The sequence below is a fragment of the Parasteatoda tepidariorum genome, chromosome X1, assembly GCF_043381705.1.
Source record: "Parasteatoda tepidariorum isolate YZ-2023 chromosome X1, CAS_Ptep_4.0, whole genome shotgun sequence".
In the NCBI taxonomy this organism is placed as follows: Eukaryota; Metazoa; Arthropoda; class Arachnida; order Araneae; family Theridiidae; genus Parasteatoda; species Parasteatoda tepidariorum.
In genome coordinates this window covers 8,660,598-8,682,517 of record NC_092214.1, presented here as the reverse complement: position 1 = coordinate 8,682,517, position 21,920 = coordinate 8,660,598, and the positions used below count along the sequence as shown (strand labels likewise).

Genomic DNA, 21,920 nt, shown 5'->3' with positions numbered 1-21,920 from the left:
ATTTCAAATCATCACTTGAAGTAATTCGATTTCACGTCGCAGTCAAACAAAAGACACGGTGTAGACACAGCTGTGACTCTTCTCACAAAGATTACAAGCGAAAAGTGTTATTCCTTTACTTATATCTGGACTCTCCATGCAGTAAAGTTTTGTTATGTTTAAACGTTGTTTGTGATAAATATAATAGCGTGCTTTATAAAGGTTCAAGTCAATTTGCTTTCTGAGTTAAGAAAAAAATAATTAAATTTATATTCGGCAAAAATTTATAAGGAACTGACAATATCTTATTTTATTGGTGATTACTGATTCTTAATTTAAGATCTCCATAAATCGAATTAATGGCTACTGATAATGTAAATAATTTTGGAGTCCAGTTGGTAGATGACGTTGAAAAAGAAATTGATAAAGAAGTATCGGTTAATGGTTCTAAAAACTTAGTTGAAAATAATAATCCGGATTCTTTTCAAGAGATTTCTGTTGAAAATCGAGTGAAAAGGAAAGCTAAACGACCGTCTAAACTTGTAGTTAGCGAAGAAAACAGCGTTGGTAATGTTGTTAATGTGAATGGCTCATATTTAAGGTATACTAAAAACAGTCGTAGATCTAGGAATGGTTTAGGACGTGGGCTTCCGAAGAAGGGTGAGTTTAACATTGATATATTTTCATTGTTAAGATTCTGTTTGTTAACATCTGGATCTGAATGAACTATGTATAAATTAAATATGTTACACGAAAATGTTAAAAAAAAATAATTTCGGAAACAAAATAGGTTATATATGTTAAAAGTAGTTAGAAAATTTTGAAATCTTTTCTGTGGAGACATAGTGTGACTTCGGTTTTGTCGCAAATAATAATGCCATTTTTTTTTTCAAATAATTTGACTTTAAAAGAGAAAGAACTACATTATAAAAAAAAAGTTTTTACATAGTTTGCAAGAATAGGGGCTATTTCCATACGTGCACCTCCCATCCGTGCAAAGAAAAAAAAGTCATTTCATCATTCAGGGGTCTGTCCAGGCCGAATTTACTACCGTTTAGCGGTACCTTCACAAATTCAACTTTAGGAAAAACGGTAGTTTCACAAATTTAATTTTAGGAAAAACGGTAGTTTCACAAAATATTTTTTCTTAAAATTTTATTTTTGTATTCCTTAAGAAATGATAAGTCCATATTCTTGCCATATTTTTGTGTTAGATTTTTAAACATAATTTTTAATTTTTCACAAATTATGTCTAAATTTTCACAAAATAGGTACCGCTCAGAAAAACCTTGACAGACCCCTGTCATTACAATATCAAATATCCACATCAAATGCAATCTCGCCCAAGTTATTCAATACGTTTGATTCTCCTATAATTCCATTGACATCTCCTTGATAACTTCATTATAACTCAAGCCAAATTGTTATCAGCTATCACCAAACTTGGCGAGAAAGAAAAATCGCCAACATGGAGTGCAGATACCTAACAAATATGTTCCTTTACTTTTGTTAATAAGCATTTTACAGTTAATTTATTTTAAAATAAACTTTTGTGTTGCATAATGTGATAAAAACCATTTCTTTCCCCCATCTTTGTATATAGATTGATAAATCTATTTTTTGATAAGAAGGAAATTGTTGAAAAATTTGGTTATACACCCTGGAGAATTTTCTATGCTTTCTGTCTTTTTAATTTTCCCAATATTTTTGGATTACTTTTTTTTGTGTCCAAAAATTTTATAAATCAAAGTATACTGACTAATATTTTATATTCTGCTTTGTTTTTATTTATTAAGTTTAAAACCAGCTAAGTTTTAAACAATGCTCTAACTATTTTATATATTTTTGTATTAAGTAGCATTTAAATTTATAGGTGGAGCTGGAGGTAAAGGTACTTGGGGTAAGCCTGGTAGTGAACTTATGCTAGAAGTTGAAGATATAGTTTCTGATATTCATGATCCTAATTATGATGATGAGAATCAGGTAATTAAAAATTAAAGTGGATAATTTATATGTGATAAGTAAGTTTTTGAATTTAGAATTTTTAACATATTTTCTGAAGGCTTAACTGAGGAAACATCTCCAAATAAATTAACAGATGATAAGAAAAAAATATGTGTACACGTGGATTTGAACCAAGGTTGGCATTTTGTCCAGTTATAACTACCCAATTGTTTTGCAATAGGTATTACAATAATAGTTTGTCTTAAATTAAATTTAATATAGTGCAAGAAAGTTAAGGGTTTTTCACATCTACTTTTAAAAAAAATATTGTTTATTTTAAATTTATACATAATTTTAAGGTGTATGTACCATAATATTTAAGAAATTAGTTTGAGTATTCATATTTAACGGTGCTTTTGATTAAAAAAGTTAAGAGGCTATTTGTAATTTTGAAATCAATATGTAATTTGTAGTTCGGAAATTTATCTACTGCTCAGTGACCAGTTGTCACATTTTTAACCGTAGACACTTTTAAAAACATGTGGTCACTTTTTCAAAAATTTATAATTTTAAATGATTAAAAATACTAGATATTAATGTAGAACATATATTTTTAAGAAATTCTCAAAATATGCTAAACATTGCAAGACTTTAAACTTACGAGAGTAAATAGATAATATTAAAATTTATTAGCGTTTAAATTGACAAATGGTATTATTTTTATTAAAATCTATTAGTGTTTTGGTGTCACAAGGTATACCTTTATCAGTAGGGTGAAATACCTTTTATCCTTCGATACCTACTGATGAAGGTGTACCTTGTAACACCGTATTGCTTATAGGTTTGAATGAAAATTTTTATTCTTAGGTTCATTTCTAAACTGAAGAAAAATTTTATGACACAAGCCTGAACTAAAGTAATTTTTAAAATATTAAAAATATTCATAATTCTATTTTTATTTTATGGTGATCCCACTACTGCACCGAATCAGAAAAGACGTTAACAAATGCATTACAGAATGTAAATCAATATAAACTTATACAAATGGTTATGTATTAATGTAATCCCATATCCGGACGTCCATTTACCAGAAACTTCTATTTTCCGTACATTTTTTTTTACAATCAAAATAAACAGCTCTTTTTCAAAAAAAAATTTATGGTGACAGTCTGTCAACACTAAGAAGACTGAAACTTAGTATATACCAATATTGCCCAAAAGCAGTCAAAATGACTGGATTGTAAAAGAATAACTAATGTGTAAAGAAATTTGTTTAAAATTAATTTTTAATTTTTTTTATATTATTTACAATTATATAGCAAGTTATTAGTAAATATTAACAATAAAAAAATTATATGTTGTACAAAAAGCCTCAAAATCCTAAGAAATTGTGTCATTGATTTTCTAATTGAAATTAAGAAGCAGTCAAAATGACTTCCTTGGGCAATCTAGTGTTAAATAAGATATTAATAAAAATAATTATATCTTTCTTCTTGCTGTTTTTCTAATACCTAAATATTTTATTTGCTTCATTAAGCACAATAAGAGAGTTGTTGAAAAGATGAGAACAGTTAAAGAAAAACTAACTTTGGTAAGAATTGTCAACTATGATTATCAATAAAGATGAACATAAATAGTTATAAATAAAATAGTTATATTAAACAGATCAATTTACTTTTGGAATGCAAGGCTTTTTTTTAATGTTATTTTTATCTGATTATCTGCCTACTTAATTCTTCACATCAAATGGGGGGGGGGGAGAAACGAGTCCTTTTTTTTCATGAAAAAGAAAGATCAAATTATCAGCTGCTTTCTTTTATTTATTTTTAATAAAATGTTGTGTGAAATTGTTAATTTAATAATTTTTTTTTCATTGAATAATGCGTGTTACGATACTTGTTTAAGACCCATTATACGGAAAAATCTATTTTCAGGACTTGCCTATGATTCAGGACTTTCAATTGTATTTTGGTTAGCTTCGAAAAAAAACACTGATTTGAAAATTTTTAAAAAATAAGCACTTTTTTTTAGCTAGTTTCATTTCTTTTTAGTACTCGTAGTGCCAGTGGGTGGTGGGAAAAGTTTTGCGATGAGCATTTGAGCTGTTTCCTTCTATATTATTGGGTCTATTAATTATGTTGACTCAAAATCTAGTCAGAACTCACTACATTGAAGATTATATAATCTATCTATGGTAATATTGTAGAGTCTCTATAATTTGAGGTGGACAGGAAAGGACCTAACTCCTACTACTGAAGACACAAACTGTCAAAATCATAAAAATTGAGTATGAAAGTAAATAAAATGATAGAAATAAAGCAATTTTCAGGTTTGAGTGTAGTTTATATTTAAATGAAAAATGTATGATGATCCAGTCACCTTAAGCGCACTGTTCGTCACAGTAATTTTATTTTCTCTTTTACAGGAAACTTTATTATTTTTACAGTCTGCGACAATACTTTTTTAAGCATTGTAGCACTCATTTTTCCAGGGGCAGAATTAAACTCTGGCATTAAATTATAAAAATATTCCAAGGTTCCATCACAATTTAGTTAAGTAAAAAAGTTGGCTACAACTTTTAATAAAGATCTTAAAAACCAGAAGAAAGTATGATATTTTGACGGTTATATTCTCTTTACACCCATCAGACCATTTGACATATTAATGCCACTGATTATTCCATTGTCCTTGAAATATTCTGCAAAGTATTATATTATATTGAAAATATTTAAATGATGTATTTCAATTAGCAAACAATTTCTGTTCAGTTTTATTGTCAAAAAGTTTAATGCACTATCATATATTTGTTTTTGTGGCCTTGTTATCGCGTATCCTTGTTTCTGACATGGGCATTAGATTTAGCATGGCTTTCAGCATTTGGAGCAAATGCTCATTTGGAAGTGCAAAAAAAATTAATAATAATAATTAAACAAGAAGATTAAGAGATGAGAACTAAGAACATAGTTTTTAAGTAGAATTCTGTTTTGTTAAAAAAATAGAAATTGGTTTTATTTTTTGAAACCTTAAAAAGTTTTTTTTTTTTTATCCTGTAGGATGATTGCGAATTTGAGGCAATAGCACCTGAACTAAGTTTTGATGATCTGGAAAAAACTGTGGAACCAATTATTTGTGAATACTTTGAGCATGGTGATACAAAGGAAGTTATAGTATGTACTTATCAGTCTCTCTTTTTATTATTGCTTAAATTTTGCTAAAAACTTTTAAAAGAAAATTATATGGCTTGAAATTGACGGAGATCCATTTGTCCAAAGCCACTAAAATCTTACTGGGACTACTAATAATCAGTGGTCCCTCTTACCAATGACCAATCTATACAGGGAAATGATGCTTATTTTTTTTTATTTATTTATTTTTTTTTGCGTTGATTGAAACAAGGGAATTCTTTCCTTTGATTTGCATGTGCACCTGTTTAGAGAAGCTTGACTTCTGGGCTTCTATCAAAATTGCTAACTTTTCTGCGAAAGGAAAATGAAGTGGAGGAATACAGGGAGGTAAGCCAGTCACATAGTGTTAATCAAACGGCAAAGAATTTCCTAATAAGTAGTTTCTGTTTTGATTTGTTTGAGCTACCTTATTTCTTAGCGGGTGTTCAGTCTTAATAGTACTCATTATGATATTTTGAGAATCTTTTGTTTTCTTCAGAAATTTATTAAATGTATTTATCTTTCCAATTAATACTTTTTCAATTTCACAAGCTTGAGTATGATGTATTAATTATGACTTGAAAAGCTTGAAAATTAATGCAGTTATTTAAACTATATTGCAACTAAAAATTGTTTTACTATTCTGTATATCTTTTTTAAAACATTGGGTTGTATAAAAATTCATTGAAATTTTTTTTTTTCTAAATTTTTCGAAGTCATATATTTCTATAAAAGTTAATCAATGATATATGTTTTCTTTTGTAAAGTGACCTTCAATGAAAATTGATTGTATATATTTGCCACATATGTAAATTTATTACAGAAAAAAAATTTCTATGAAAAGTGCAAATATCAATAAAAGAATTCTAAGTTAAATTTTAAATTATAAAATGCTTTTACACTGAAGAGCCAAAAAAAACTGGTACAGGCATGAGTATGCAAATAAAGGGTGGAGCCAATCAAAGTATAGCGCTGTGATCGGCAACACGTATATAAGACAACGAGTGTCTAGCACAGCTCTTAGATCGGTTACTGCTGCTACAATGCCAGGTTATACAGATTTAAGTGAGTTTGAACGTGGTGTTATAGTCGGCGCGTGGAAGACAGGACATAGCGTCTCCAAGATAGCAATGACATTTGGATTTTCATGTTCGATCATTTCACGAGTATACCTTGAGTATCGGAACTCCGGTAAAACATCAAATACATATCGCATGCATATTTGGGATGCTTTGCAGCGTGATGTTCAGAAGATATCCGCACCCCCTCTTACTCCGACATGGACAGCCCTGCAGGATTCGTGGTGTCAATTATCCAGCACTACTTCACACATTGATCGAATCCATGCCACGTCGTGCTCGCGGGGGCTCTAGGCAATATTAGGCAGGCATGCCAGTTTTTTTTTTTTTTTTTTTTTTTTTTTTTTTTTTTTTTTTTTTTGCTCTTGAGTGTACTTTTTGTGATCAGGCATGATAGTTTTCTTTAGAAGCATAATTTTCTGTTTCCCATTTTTTGTCTAAATTTTTTTTATCATTTTTTCATTCTTTGTAATATTTCTGATGACACAAAAAAAAACACTCTAACTCTGCTAAAAAAAAATTCTATGATTCACTTTTCAATATCCATAAAACCTATGCTTCCCACCCAACTTTGACTCTTTTAAGCATCAATTTCTCAAGTGGTAGTGCTGAGATAATTGAAATGCATTTGTGGGTAAAAATAATTTCCTACGACCAAGGTCAAAATCATTTTGAAATAATTTTATAAATCCAACAATTAAAAAGAAACTTAAAATTTTATGACCATTTTAAATATAAAAATTAAATACTATGGATAATTTGTAATAGATGGCAGCTAGGAAAAACTAATCAAAGTCAACTTTAAAGCACTTCGGATTTTTCAATGCTGCTTGCTGATGAGGGGATTATTGGCTAATTAATGTTTCTAAAGTTAAAGTTGATCACAATAAGTTCTTGTTAATTAAAGAGTCTTTCATGCTTATTAAGCTTTCATGCTTTTATTAGAATTTAACTCACTAACATTCCTTTATACCTAGATTATTTGAATGATTTTCATATATTACTTACTGTATTGTTATAATTCTATTGTAATTTATACTATATTTTTCCTTTTGTTAAAAATTAAAAAAAAAAAAACTTGATGTAAAGTATTATTATGCAGTCTTAAATTTGATATTTTCCATCCCATTTAAGCAGCATATGAAGAAAAATGTCATTAGTTATTAAATTTGATGCATTCTTCTTAATTTTTTTTAATTTCAGGTCTTTTCTCTTTTTCATCTTTCTTGCAGTCTTTTGCTGCCATAAAATAATCTGAATATTTGAATAAGTTATGTAAATATATATATATGGATTTTAGAGTTGATATAAATTAACTAATGGTAAATATTCATCAAAATCTTTCAGTAGAAGATTTTGATGCATATTTCTCTTAATTCACTGATATGTATTCTATTTTTCATGTACGTGACACATTATAGCACCCACCTCAGCTACAACTATTGGTGATATGCACAATTGTTAGTTATTGTCTTGAGCTAAAATAGTTTCATTAAAATAATAGATTAAATAAATTTTCTTTAATATGCTTTCTTCCCTTAGGCTTGTCTTGGTGAGTTGAATTTTGGTAAGTTAAGATCGCAGATTGTGTGGTTCGCTATTAATCTTGCCATGGAACGCAAGCCTTCATTGCGAGAGATGACATCTGTTTTGCTTTCTGATATGTATGGACATATTCTGCGTCTTGAAGATATAGCTGCTGGGTTCGATAATTTATTACAAAGCCTCCCAGATTTAATTCTTGATACACCAGATGCAGCCACTGTAAGTAGATTTCTTTCTTGTTCATTACTAATTACTCATAAGCAGAGATGAACAGATCACCCAGAATCACACCAGGACTAAATCACCCAGAGGGCTAACCATTATAACTTAATCTTTAAAAACCTATGTTTTTATCGATTAGATTTTTTAATACAATAGTATTGTAACTCAAATTTGAATATTCACTTCTTATGCGCTCCATTCGTGAGGATTCCATCTTAAATAATCTACCTGGTTTTTTTACATTACTTGCATAGTGTTGCACGGTTCTGAATATTCTGAGTTTACCACTCTTAAAGTTTGCTCTTTTAGACCCTCGAGTTTCAATAAAATCTTTTATTAAAGATTCGTCGAATCAAAGTAAACTTAATTTTTCACCTCATATAATTACAATTGCCATATTGAGTTCATTTTGAAACTTAATATCTGTTATTAAAAGCCCTTGCAGAAAGCCAGAAAAAATTCTGTTACAGGGTTCATAATAATTTTATTGTAAAATTCAATAAATGAAATTTTTTTAATTTCCTTGCCAAAATAACTTTTTTTTTTAAATATATATATATATGACATTAATGTATTTTTAAATTTTATAAGATAATAGTATTTTATTTATAGATTGCAAAATTTGGCAAAAACAATTTTTTGATAAAAAAAAATTTAAGCTCAATTTTATATAAATGTATTGTTAATACAAATTGTATATTATATTACTTATGCATCATAATTATATTGTTAAAGCCTCAATGAAAGTAAAATATCACTTAGTGAATTTTGGATTTTTTCGGCAATTTTGTTTTAAACTACTGTTTTTAAAATTTATATTGGCTCTGTAGGGAAGTACAGAGTTTTTTATGATTTAAATTAATATTCATGAAAATTTATTAGGTTACTTAAAAGTAAATTTTTTATTTGTTTTTCAACACTCCTATTTTTTTTTTTTTTTAAATCCTCCTATTTTCTGAAAATTTTGACTGCTGCCTTTAGATGATGCATTAATTATTATGAACAAAATTTTTTTTATCATCTGCAATGTTTTTTTATTTGATATCTTTTAAAGAAACATTATTTTTTAATTGAAGGAATTTTGATTCCTGAAAGGTGCGATTTCATCAGCAAGTTTTGCCTGATGTGGAATCGCATCTACTTTCGTTAAAAATCGCCTGCTTTTAAAAGATTTTTTCCGTTTGGTAAAATGAATAAAAACAAATGGTTGTTTATTTATAACCATAAGATTATTTAAGGCTAAAAGCAGGCGATGTTTAAAAAAGCAGATTGCAACATTCTCTTTTTACAAGTAATACAATTCTGATTCTGCATTGTTTTGAGTTTCTTTTTTTTTTTTTTTTTTTTTTTTTTTTTTTTTTTTTTTTTTTTTTTTTTTTTTTTCTAAGTTGATCACATTATATCCTACTTTATCCTCCTGGGTTTTAAAATTTAGTTAGTGCTTGTTCTAACTTTCATTTCCATCTGGTAGTTTTTAAGTGTTGTTTTTATTTAATTAGTTTAATCATTTATCAATGTTATTTTATCATTTTCTTTCTTCCTTATAATTAGGTCCTTTATTTTAAACTAGTTGCAGCACTGATCAAATACGTTATACAAATAAAAAAGCCAAAAAAATAGGCACTTTTATGACAGTTTTCTTGAAAATTTACCGATCCTTAAGGGGTTAACATAAATTTAGTTGAAATTTTTCTGGTGGAAAAAAGTCTTTGAATTTTACGCATGGCCACTATTTTTTTTCAAGAAATATGGCAATGTGAAAAAGTTAGGTTGAAATTTTATAATATGTAATTTTTTACTCATTTATTTATTTTGATTTTAAAAAAATTAAAAACTATTTTTATTTTGGTTTCTATCTAACTTTTCCGTTTTTAAAAACAGTTGTTTTTATTATGATGTGGCAATTAAGAGGGTAAGGCGTTTTTCTGGTAGCACTGTATTTCTATAGATTATATCTCACTTAACGTTTTATGGATAATTTTTTCTATTTCTTTTTTTCAACTTCACCACTTTAGCTTTTTTAATAGCGATTACTCAGTTTTTTATTTATTTTAAATATTTCTAATTATCTCAATATATAATTATCTTTATTATCTGAAATATTTCATTATAGTTTTGTTTTCCTTTACCTCCTATTTATTATAGAAATATTTTAATATAGCTTTGTTTTCCTTTCCTTTACCTGAAATATGTATGTATTTTAATTAGATGCGTTTTCTTGTGAACATAAGTCTTTATGACAAATAGATAGAAATGCTTGGATGTTATTTTTTATTTTGTTATACAGTAGACGCCGCTTAATGTGATCACATCGGGACAAACGTGATTTGATAACAATAACCGATTGATTACAATAAAAAAAAAAAATTAAGCTAAAAAATGATTTTTTTACATACGTATTAAAATAAAAATTATTTTAAATTAGGAGTTGTTGCTGTAAGACTCTAAAGTATTTAATAGAAATTAATGTACACTAAAGAAAAAGAATTAGTATACTTACATATTTAATGATGAACTGCAGAAAACAATACAAAATACAAAAGGTTAATTATTAACTGAAAAAGAAATCATCAATTGTCGATTGTTTAGCATTCTTTCGAAGCAAGTCATTTACGAATCGCTCATAATCATAATGTTTATGAAAGTGTTCCGCGTCGGCTTTGTTTTGCACACCTAGCCGTAAGACTCGAAGTGCCTCCCTCATCTGAGCAGGCGTCGGAATTTTGTCCTCGATAGCACTTTCGGGTTCATCATCGGCATCAGAATCTTGTGACGAAGCTGGATCTTTGACACATACGGCTTCGCAAATGTCCTCATCAGTTAACGAAGTAGAAGTCTCAACCTTCTCGTCGATCTCCATCCATGCTTCAAAATCCTCAGCATTCATATCGGGCGGGGGATTGAAAACGTCTTCCATTTCTTTCATTACAGCAGCATTGTTGTCCTCTGGTTGACAAAATCCTCCATGACTAAAACAATTTCGAATTGTTTTTTCCGAGACATTATTCCATGACATTGTTAACAAATGTATGGCATCCAAAACATTTGTTTTTTTGGCTAGAGCGTTCGCATTAAGATCTTCAGCGTCTTGGTCTTCCATATTTTCGAAGATCCTTGAACGCATTTCCTTTCTGTAATATGCCTTCAAGGTGCGGATAATTCTCTGGTCACAGGGTTGAATTAAAGAAGTGGTGTTTGGTGGTAAGAACACGACATTTATCTTCTCCTAATAACATGTGTTTAAAAGATAATATACGAGCCCCGTTTGAACTTTTGGTAAGTTTTAGAAAACACTTTAAACAAAAACAAAATTTTCCTTCTTGTTTTTATTGATTTCAAGAAAATAAAATTTGCATCTAAACTGATAACAATAAACGAACATTTGATTACAATAAACGATGATTTTTCAATGTATTTTGATATAAGCGGACGTGACTAAGCTATTTTGATAACATTAAACGATTGATAACATTAACCGTGATCACATTAAGCGGCGTCTACTGTAATTTGTTTTTTAATATCCATCCCGTAAAATATAATTTATTTTTTATTGAAATTTTTGTTATTATGTTCTGTTTATTGTTTTTGTTTGTAATGTGACACTGATTTTTATTTTAAAATTGTTGCGCACATGTTAACGCTCATATCTTTTGATTGTTAGAATGTTAACAGTCTTATTTAAAATGTTAGTTTTTTTTTTTTTTTTCTTAACTAAATTTTGTTTCTAGGTTTTGGGAAATTTTATTGCTCGAGCTGTAGCTGATGACTGCTTACCTCCAAAATTTGTGCAAAGCTATAAAGGAAAAGTTGAATGTGTTCATGCTAGGTATTTATTTTCTTTTAATTGCCAGGCTTCATTCGCACCGGGATTATTGCGGTGGGATATCATCAGGGAGTGGGGGAAACGAAATTCGAGAGAAAAGTCAGTGAAAAACATAATTTTTCCCTGAAACCGGGAATTGTCTGTGAAAACTTCTGCCTTAAGAGTTTTGATGTGTTTTTAATCAACTTTTGTTTCTCACTTTTCAATATCACTTTCGTTGCCAAAGTTGAGCAACACTGTGTGTGTGACTAATCCCCTCACTGTCTAGCGACAGCTAGACATTATCAATGAGTCCATATACTCTCAAAAAATCTAGGGCAAGCAACTGGTCTATCGCATAAGTCTCCTTAGAAATGTGAAGACAAGCCAGTATGTGCTCCGGGGAGGCACTCTCCACGTCGCACTTTGCACAAACCGGGAAAACCCTGTTGCCATTGCGAAAGGTGGTCGCTCCTCAGGTGGCCGCTGGCAAATCTCGACAACGCCGTCTGGTCGGCTCTATCACAGGAAAGGCCATGTGTAGCCCCCAGGACATCTCCGCCAATACCAATCATGGGATGGAAGGACCCTCCAAGACTTTAAGTGATTGTTTTTTCTGATGGAGTAAAGCTCGTCAATAAGGCAACTGAATACAATGGCTCGACTGAGCCCTGCTTTGCCAAGTCGTCAGCGACCTCATTTCCATAAATCCCCACATGCGAGGGAATCCGTTGGAGGTGTACTTCATGAACCACAGCAATCTGTCTAAGTAATTTCAAAATAGCTATGCTAGTGCGGTCACCAACATTGAACCAACTCTTCAAGTGCTGCAATGAACTCTTGCTATCAGACAAAATCCATACCGCTCTATAATTAATTTAATTCAAAATGGCCTCTAGACCGACCTCAATAGCCAACAGTTCCCTTCTAAACTCCGAGCAATTGTCCGGGTTTCTATTTTTCTGACTTCGCTATTAAGAGTCTTAATATATACTCCACTCCCGGTTTGATGTTCTTTATTTTTGCTCCCATCTGTGTAAATTTGGATATCTACTTCCGGGATTTCGTTGATTATCTCAAGTGCCAGCTGCCTCATATGATCCGGGACTGTACTTGCTTTATTCACTGCCTGTTATAGTTCGGTGTGGAAGAATACTTCCCTTAAACCCTCCGATGGATCAATATAATATTTCAGGGAGTGGCGTTCAACCTCCCGACTGAATAAATTCAACTCCGTGGCCAGGCTCATTGGACTGTTTTTCTTTAATCTTTTGTTACTTTTCCACCCTCCTAGACAATCCGAGGTGAACGATTATGAGAGCCATAACTTATGAGTTTGTTAAAATATTTCTGTACGTCAGCTCCACCTCTGTATCTCAAAGGCTGTAAGTATGCCTCATACAAAACGATTTCATTAGGACAACTGTTTCTCAAACCAGTGATTGTGCGAGCCGCACTCAACTGAACTCTTTCTAGTTTCTGTAAGTTGGTATTTGAAGCGCAAAAATATACAGGTTATCCATATTCTAAAATAGGTCTTATAAGGGCAATCGCGTACATCTAAGTGTTTCAGCATTAGCTCCCCAATCTCTTCCTGAGATATATTTGAGTATATTTAGTGTTCTCCTGCCGTTATAGATTAAGTTCTCAATATGTTTTTTGCAGTTGAATTTGGAGTCCAATATAAACCTTAAGTATTTAGGATGTTTTACTCCATTTATATTTTGTCCATCGAACCTAACTCTAGATTCGTAATTATATAGTTTTTTGTTAGTTGTGAAGAAAGTGGCATAAGACTTATTGGCATTAAAGTTCAGTTTATGCTGAACAGCAAACTCACTCAGTTCATCCATAGTCACATTCACTTCTGACTCAATCATGTCCACTTGGGCCCCTGATTTTCATAAAACTATGTCATACACAAAATTCCAGCCTCACACCGCTTGGTGAGTAACTCCTCAATGCCCATCAGATAAATGGCAAAGAGAAAAGGGCTCAACACCGAACCCTGAGGTACTCCCTGGCTTAAATAAAGTTTGTGAGAGATAGTATTATTATATTTGACCCTAATGACACGTTGCCTCAGGAAATCATAGATCCAAGCCAAGGCCCTGCCTTTGATCTTACCTTGTTCATGCAGTTTGATAATTAATTTGTGTTTCCACACTCTGTCAAATGCCTTTGACAGATCAAGGAAGACTGCAACAGAGTGATTTGTAGACCAATTGTTTTGTGCATCCCTGATCTTCTGGCACATATAGAGAACCTAATTGGTAGTCATAAGTCATAATTGGTTCAGCCATATGTCTCATCAATAACGTCATATTGCAAATGAGGGAATAATACGTTCTTGTAGAGAGATCTTCTAAAGATAACCAGAAACTTGATTTTTAAAGGGGTGATTCGTTTTACTCATTTACTGCACCTGCTATACAATTCCGGGAAAAGGGATTTTTATATGCCAGCCTACAACAGTAGAACAATGCTTTATGTTTCCTCTTACTTTTGAAAAATTTTATTTGACAGAAAATTTGAATTGTGTGTTTCAAATAATAGTTGCTTTCTTTAATGTATTGACCTTACCTATTTCTTGAGAGGCATTTTTTTTCCTTATAAATCTAATACAAATAAAAGTTTAAAAAACAAACTTAATAAATTTATATTTTTCTCTTAAATAAAAACAATACAAAATTATTATTTGTTCAATTAAAATAATTATTATGAATAAGTAAGAATCTAAAAATTTTAAATTTAATATATATAAAAATATTAACAATAATTCTATATGGGTCATTCTCACGAAAACTGTCATTTTTCAGTTCATAAAATCCCGAAAAAGTAAAGTGAATAAAAAGCTCTGAAACTTTTTATATTAATAGAAATATGTAATGGCATTATAAAGAAAGTATATATCCTATAAATTATACTTAATATTTAAATTAATTAATTTTTTAAATAATTAATTTATAATTAATTAATTTATAATAATTAATAATTAATTAATTAATTTAATAAATAAATTAATTAATTTAATAAATTAATTTATTAATTTTTTAATTTATTTTTCAAATTAATTAATAAGTAAATTAATTATTTTCACTATTTAAAAAGTGAGGGAATGACACTAATAGTGAGGGAATGATATTTTATTTTAATACATGTTTTTATCTAAGTTACATCTACCTAAAGTTTGAAAATGATAACATACTAAGTATATCTAATATTTATTATAATTTAGTCTTATATATTTAATAGTTTTTACAGGTTTGGGAAATAAAATTGGCTGGCACGATTGAACAAAAAAAAATTTAATAATATACTCATCTTGAATCATTCCCTCACTTCAGCGTCATTCCCTCACTTTATACACTAGTGAGGGAATGACGAATTCAATAAAATTTAAAAATAACAGTTAGGCCTAATTAATTTCTGAAGTCAATCACATACAATTATATTCATACAAGAAAGCAACATATAATTATCCACTTTCTCGATGAAGTTGTATTTTATTTTACTCTAAAAAATGACATGAGGGAATGACAAATGTAAAAAATTTTACCTGGTTTGATTCATTCAAATTTATTCCACAGCAAAGCTTCTTTAAGTTGAAGATGGAAACATACTGCAATTTTGTTCTATGATGCCAGTTGTTAACTTCTGAAGTTTTTATTAAAATATTTTTATTCTAAGAAGATTGCAGGTGATAAGAACATTGTTGTGAGGGAATGACGCGAAACACTGGGGACAAAGTTTAAAATAGTGCTGTGTTAATATTTTTATCAGAAATTAAATTTAAAATTTATTTTCTGAATTCTATATTTCAATATTCTCAAATAAAAAACACAAATTTGTAAAAAAAAATTTTTTATTTCAGAAACAATTTTTTTCTTTTTTTAAATCAGCAGTGGGGACAAGTGAGGGAATGACATATTGGTATATTTTTATTACCTAAAATTAATAAAAAATAAAAATTGATAATTTTATTTTTATTCTTTTGTTAGCTTGCATTCTGAAGGACACTTTCCCTGAAAATTTTTTTTCGTAAGTTGTAAAACAAACATAAAATATACTGGGGACATGAAAATGACTGTTTTTGTGAGAATGACCCATATATGCTGCAAAAATTCGTTTCTAAAATCAGAAAAAAATTCATAGCTGCTATTAAATATATTACCGTCATTGAATTATTGTAGTATTGAAAGGTAATTTTCCCTAGTGTAAATTAAAAGAATAATAATGAAGGAATTGTAAGACTAAAACACTAAAAAAAATTTAACGAATACTTCCATGTAAATAGATGGTATAACAAGGGAATGAAAAGCTAATTTTGTGTAAGAAAATTATAAAGTCGTTTTGTATTGTGAATAATAAAAATTCTATCCTTTGTAAAAAATTTATTCTTCAACCTTGATTAAAAATTATGGGCTTAAAAATCACTTTTTATATTTTAATAGTTTGTTTTATGTATCTAATATTTTTATGTTTTTAGTAGATGATTAAAAGAAATTTTTGACTGTAAATTAAAGGAATATTAGTTGTTTAAAAATAAGATAAGTGTTTAATGAAGAAAAGTGTTAATTATTGCTATAAACTTTACTGAGTAAGCAACTCGGTAGGGTTTTAACCCATTAAGCGTCTAGGATCTCAGTATCATTTGTATTTTCTCTTATTCTAGTTCAGGAAATTTTTATGTATTTTAGAGAGAGGGCAAACAATTTTGGGATTTTTTTTTTTTATTATTAATTTTTTGACGAAATTCTCTTTCTCTCTCTATTTTTAACTGAAAAAGATAATTTGCAGTAGTACAATTAATTTTTAAATTTTCATTTCCAGTGTGAAAAAAGTGTTGTTGTTTCTAATCCCCAAGAGGTCCATCCTAATTAGACCAATTCCATAAGCCAAAAATGTCCAGGAAGTCTAAAAATAGATGAGGTTTTGAAAAAACCTTGTTGATCTTAAAATCGATACAGTTTAGAATATGTTCGGGCGAAGCCTGAGCAGTCCTACATTTAGTGCAAAGTCCGAAAGTCTTTCGCCCCCAAACATACGAGAGACACCTTAAATGACCACTGGCAAAGGACGTTTTCTGAAATACCAGCTATGCAGAGGAGAAACCCTNGGAGGAGGAACCCTCCAGAGGTCCATAAAAAAATTTTTGCACTCTGCAAAGACCTCGTTGTAAGTGGAAAGTAAATCTGGCTGTAAAGGTTCCAAAGAAGCATCTTTAGCCAGTGAGTCCGCCATCTCGTTACCTTTGATTCCAACATTCCATGAAAGTGCTTCAATGAAGTACTTGGAAAACAAAAGGTTTCAAGGCATTGAGCTATTATTCCCTTATGTTTTCCTCTTTTTTTTATTTTTATTTAAAAAGGATTGAATCATTTGTTAATCATGAGCATTGAATATCATGTCTGGCAGGAATTTAATTTTAATGATGTAACAAAAGACTTGGCCTCTCAAAAAGCACGAAAAGTACTGTTACCTTAAACTTTCAATACTAATAATGTATTAACGCTTTTATAATAATTTATTTGTTTTTCAACCTCATAGTTTTTAGAAAATTATTAAAATTTAAACTTTTTTTATACTAAAATTAGTCATAAAGAGCTCCCAAATAACAACAGGCCAAGGACCCCAAAAAAATAAAAGCTGCTCTGCTCCTGAGAAAATGGTGTTCAGGGGGAGCTGCCGCGGGCTTGTTGCCTTGACAACCGTGACTTCCACTATAGAGTGAAATGGAGTTCTAGGCCATTTCATTTGACCGCCGATATATGATTTCTTTTGTTTGGCTGATTTTAGGAATTTTAAATATTGGGAACTGCCCTGAATTCTGTCAAAACCTCGATTCTTATACAGGCGATTTTAATATAAATCATCGATTTTTAGTATTTAACTTATTTAAAAGTTACGTGTTGCGATTTGTTTTCACTTGATTTAAAAATCGTATTCTCAATTCCCATTCACGCAATTTAAAAATCTAATATCGCGATTTGTATTTAAGCACTTATAAAACCTAATTTTAAAACCTGATATAGTATTTTCGAGAGAAACCAATGTCACTATTCATATTCACGCATTTTTAAAATCCAATATTGCGATTTATTATCCCTCCATTGTAACATCGATTTTCGTATTTATTCGTGATTTAAAAACTACCCATTGCGATTGGTATTCACGTGTTCTAAAGATTATGCATTATGATTCTCATTAACGTGATTTAAAAATTCAATATCGCAATTTTTATTTTCGTGTTTTTAAAATCCAACATCGGGATTCATATTCAAGCGACTTTAAAATCCAATATTGCGATTCGTATTCGAGCAATTTTAAAATCCAATATCGCTATTCTTGAGAGAAGTAAATTCCTTCTTAAATTATTTACTATAAAGATGTGATATTCTTCATTAGTAAGTAATTTAGTTATGTTAAATTTGAAACGTGTATGGTTTATGAATGTATGGATATTTTGATTTTTTATGTTTTTGGGTCATAATTACCCTTGATTGGTTTATGCTTTATGTTCCTATTTTTGTTTTTAACGGCAGCTAGGAGTGATGATGAATGTATTTTAATGATGGTAGTCAAATTGAAAGGCAAACATAACGTACGATCGATGCTACTGAAAAAAATTTATTTAAATATTATTGGTTCATTAAAACATTCAAAGTGTCTAAAATTGTTAGTAAGAATCTATCAGAAGATATTGAGGTGAGAGTTTCAATATTAAATTATTGGCCGGTAATTAATTAAAAATGATAATTAAGCTGCGGCATCCTATATAGCAATCAGTTTTTTTTCCTTCTCCTTGAGCATTTGGTAGTCTTATGGACTTACATTTACTTCAAAAAGATCTACACCAGCAATGAGCAGCTCAACACCTGGCATAGTTTCATCTGCAAAGCCAATTTCTGCTTAGCTAATGAATATGTGCTTTAAGTCTCTGTGGACGCACATATTTATTAGCCAATTTTAAAATTATTTTTAAGAACAATTTAAATTTCACTGTCTAAATGCTTCTGCCACTTTAAATACTAAATAAAAATCTCCCGACAGAGTTGCTTTTATATATCTTATTGATATCACATTATTATATGAAACACTCCCTGTCCTCCCAGTGCCTACGTTGTAGAAATTCAGCTTTTTTTATTTTTGTCCGCTTTATTTGGTTCTCTTTACAATCATATTTTACCACAGACATTCAAAAATTATTTAGTATATTTGTTAATGCTAGTTTTGTTCTTTACGTATCACATAAGATGCTTGAGTTTTTTTACAAATAAATATATTTTAATAATTTTAACTAGTATGTTTTCTTTACTCTAACTGTAGATTTGTTATTATAAATAAGTTTAAGTGTACTTTGTTTTTATTTTTGTATAGATTGTTTTAAATGTTCCTCTTTTCTTCATGACTTGTCCAAATCTTTGCTTATTCGGAGGTTGTATACCTAACTTAAAATAGGCCTTATGTAAAATTCAAATCCGACATTTTTATGCATCATGAATTTTATTCTCGACTTGATGTCAATCACCCTTGCTTTTTTTTATACTTGGATTACTTTTCGAAATCAAGAGAGAGCAATGGAAGTCTTATTTTTCAGCACTGCTATTATTGTTTAACATTTATCATCAATTAAGTCCTTGAGAATTTTATAAATCTTCAAAAGTACTTGAATTTTATTTTTAAAGTGGAGCATGAACCCTGTGTGCAGCCCTCATGCAACGTAAATTTAGTGCTACTGCTACCCATTCTCCCTCCATACCAACATTTAATATTTTTATGGTAGTAGAATTAACAAGTTTTAAACAAGTAATAATTTTAATTTCGATTCTCCACCATTCCCTGTAAATATGATTAAATTATCGCAAATCCTATTGACGCTCATTAAAAGTCGCGCTTTTATTCCTAATCACTCGTTTTGAGTTATCAAAATTCATTATCGCTCAATTTGAAAATCCCACATTGTCATTCATAATAATGTGATTTTAAAACTCCTCTATTTTTTATCACACGATTTTAAAATTAAACTATATTAATTGGTATTTACATGGTTTTAAAATCTCACTATGCTATTTGTATTTTTATGACTATAAAAACATATTAAGTAATTTATATAAATTAAAAAACTTGATTGATTTAAAAGTACTACATTGTTACCCATATTCAAGCGATTCAAAAATAAAGCAGCATGGTTAAAATTCACACAATTTAAAACTTCCACATTGTGATTCCTACTTGTCTAGTACTGGTAGATTTTAAAGGAAATATGAAAATAACCTTTTTTCGAAGATTTTTAAATGAACTTTGATACAAGGGTCCACTGAAAGTATTTATAATTTGATAGTTAGTGTAAGCATAGCACAACATAAAATAATTGTCAGTGCCTGGATTCACTTATTTCACAAAAAGTATTGCCCTTCATAATTTTACTTTGTTTTTCTCAAAATTTCAGAGGATCTGGAAATTTGACCTCCCAAAGCTTTGAGAAAAACAAATTTCACAAAGATAAAAAAACATGCGCCTGATAGAGCCTAATAATGTGTGCCTAATAATCCAACCCTGCCTGACTCTTAAAAGTACTGGTTCGTTGTTTTAAAGACTTGATTATAACAGAAATATCTGGTTAATAAAATTGCTGCTTTTTTTGGCCCCTATATAAGGTGTAAGTGAATAAAAAAGATATTTGTTTACATCCATAAGTGTTTATATTTGAAAAAAAAAAGAAAGAGGCATCAAAGTTGGGAGAGAAAAGATACTATGTTTAAATGGGATTTAATTAGCCTTCCAAGTCATTTTTATGCGATTACTTTCTCGTCATTGTATTAACTGAATACTTTTAAAAGTAGTTGAGAAATAAACCATTTCATGAGTTTAATGATTCTGCTCTTCGCCCAAACATTGCATATAATTTCTTAGTGATATTTATAAAATCTGCATATAAATTAAAAATTTTGGTTAAAAAAAAATTACAGTGAAAAAGCTTTTTATTTATTCAATATTTTGAAGCTGTATTTTACTCTCCTTTGACAAACCTTATTGTTTTTCTTATGTTTCGATTTATTTTACAATAATAGTCATTCTTTTTTAATAGAGCTGCATTGGAGCATGCTGATGCTCTTTTGAGCATGAAACATGGTCTTGTCAGACTGGATAATGTTTGGGGAGTTGGAGGTGGAATGAGACCCGTAAAATATTTAATCAACCAGGTTTGTTCAAATTTGAATTCTCAATTCTTCATGCGTTTATTATTTTCTTTTTTTTTCCTCATTGTTTTGTTATCTTTTTAATTTTTCCTAGTTTTCTCTCTCTCTCTCTTTTAAATGATTCATGACTATTATTACTGATGTTTCACTAAAGAAGCAAATCAAATCCTAGAAAACTTAGACATGTCGCTTCATGTCCTTCAAATAAATTTGAGTAATGTGTCTCAATACTGCAACTGTCTTTTCATTAAATATTCTTAAGGCTTATTTCATGTTTTTAAATATTTGTTGTATATAATAACACTTTATGTGAAAAAAGAATACCATACCACACATTTCTTTTTCCGTTTGATAAAACCTTTATCAAATGCTTAAAATGTGCATCAAGTAAATCATCTCAAAGCATGTCAGGAAATTTAAAAATAAAATCATCTGATTTCTTTGTTATCCAGTTATGTGCATCATAAGATAAACAATATCAAACAGAATTAAAATATGACTTCTAAGATCAAATGGATAAGGAATTCATGGGTGTGAGATACCCAAAACAGATAGAATTTGATAAGCTTTGATATTAACTGCATTGTTGTCAGAAGTTAAAGAAATAACTTCAAATTCTTAATTTTCTAGAGATTTGATAACACTTAACATCATTATTTTCAATTGCTCAGAGGTGCTGTTTATGACTGGTATTAAGACAACTACATTTGTGTATTTCAAACGTGTACTTGAAATCATTAAAAGTTTAACTGTTTTAACTAATAATTATTTTCTCCAAATCCAAACACTGAATCACCTTTACAACTCAGTTGTGGTTCAAAATAAATTTAATCTAGTTATACATTTATAAGCAGCTCAGGAGATTTAAAAAACTTTTCTTGGTTTTCAGATGGTTTAGACTGCCTTCTAAAGAATTGTCATGTAGAGAAAACCTGCTGATCAATTACACAAAATGTCTAAAATGCGACAAGGCTAAATGTTT

General features: G+C 29.6%; 1 protein-coding gene across 1 annotated transcript in view; it reads left to right on the top strand.

The window, feature by feature from the left end:
* The first annotated feature begins 18 nt into the window (after positions 1-18).
* LOC107446973 (Programmed cell death 4) overlaps positions 19-21,920 on the top strand; it is a 37,819-nt gene continuing 15,917 nt past the window's right edge. The window contains exons 1-6 of the mRNA XM_021147611.3: positions 19-639; positions 1,853-1,962; positions 4,977-5,090; positions 7,709-7,930; positions 11,662-11,759; positions 20,827-20,941. Of these exons, the coding sequence (XP_021003270.1) occupies positions 339-639; positions 1,853-1,962; positions 4,977-5,090; positions 7,709-7,930; positions 11,662-11,759; positions 20,827-20,941 (960 nt within the window). The 5' untranslated portion in view covers positions 19-338. The remainder of the gene's footprint in view (positions 640-1,852; positions 1,963-4,976; positions 5,091-7,708; positions 7,931-11,661; positions 11,760-20,826; positions 20,942-21,920) is intronic.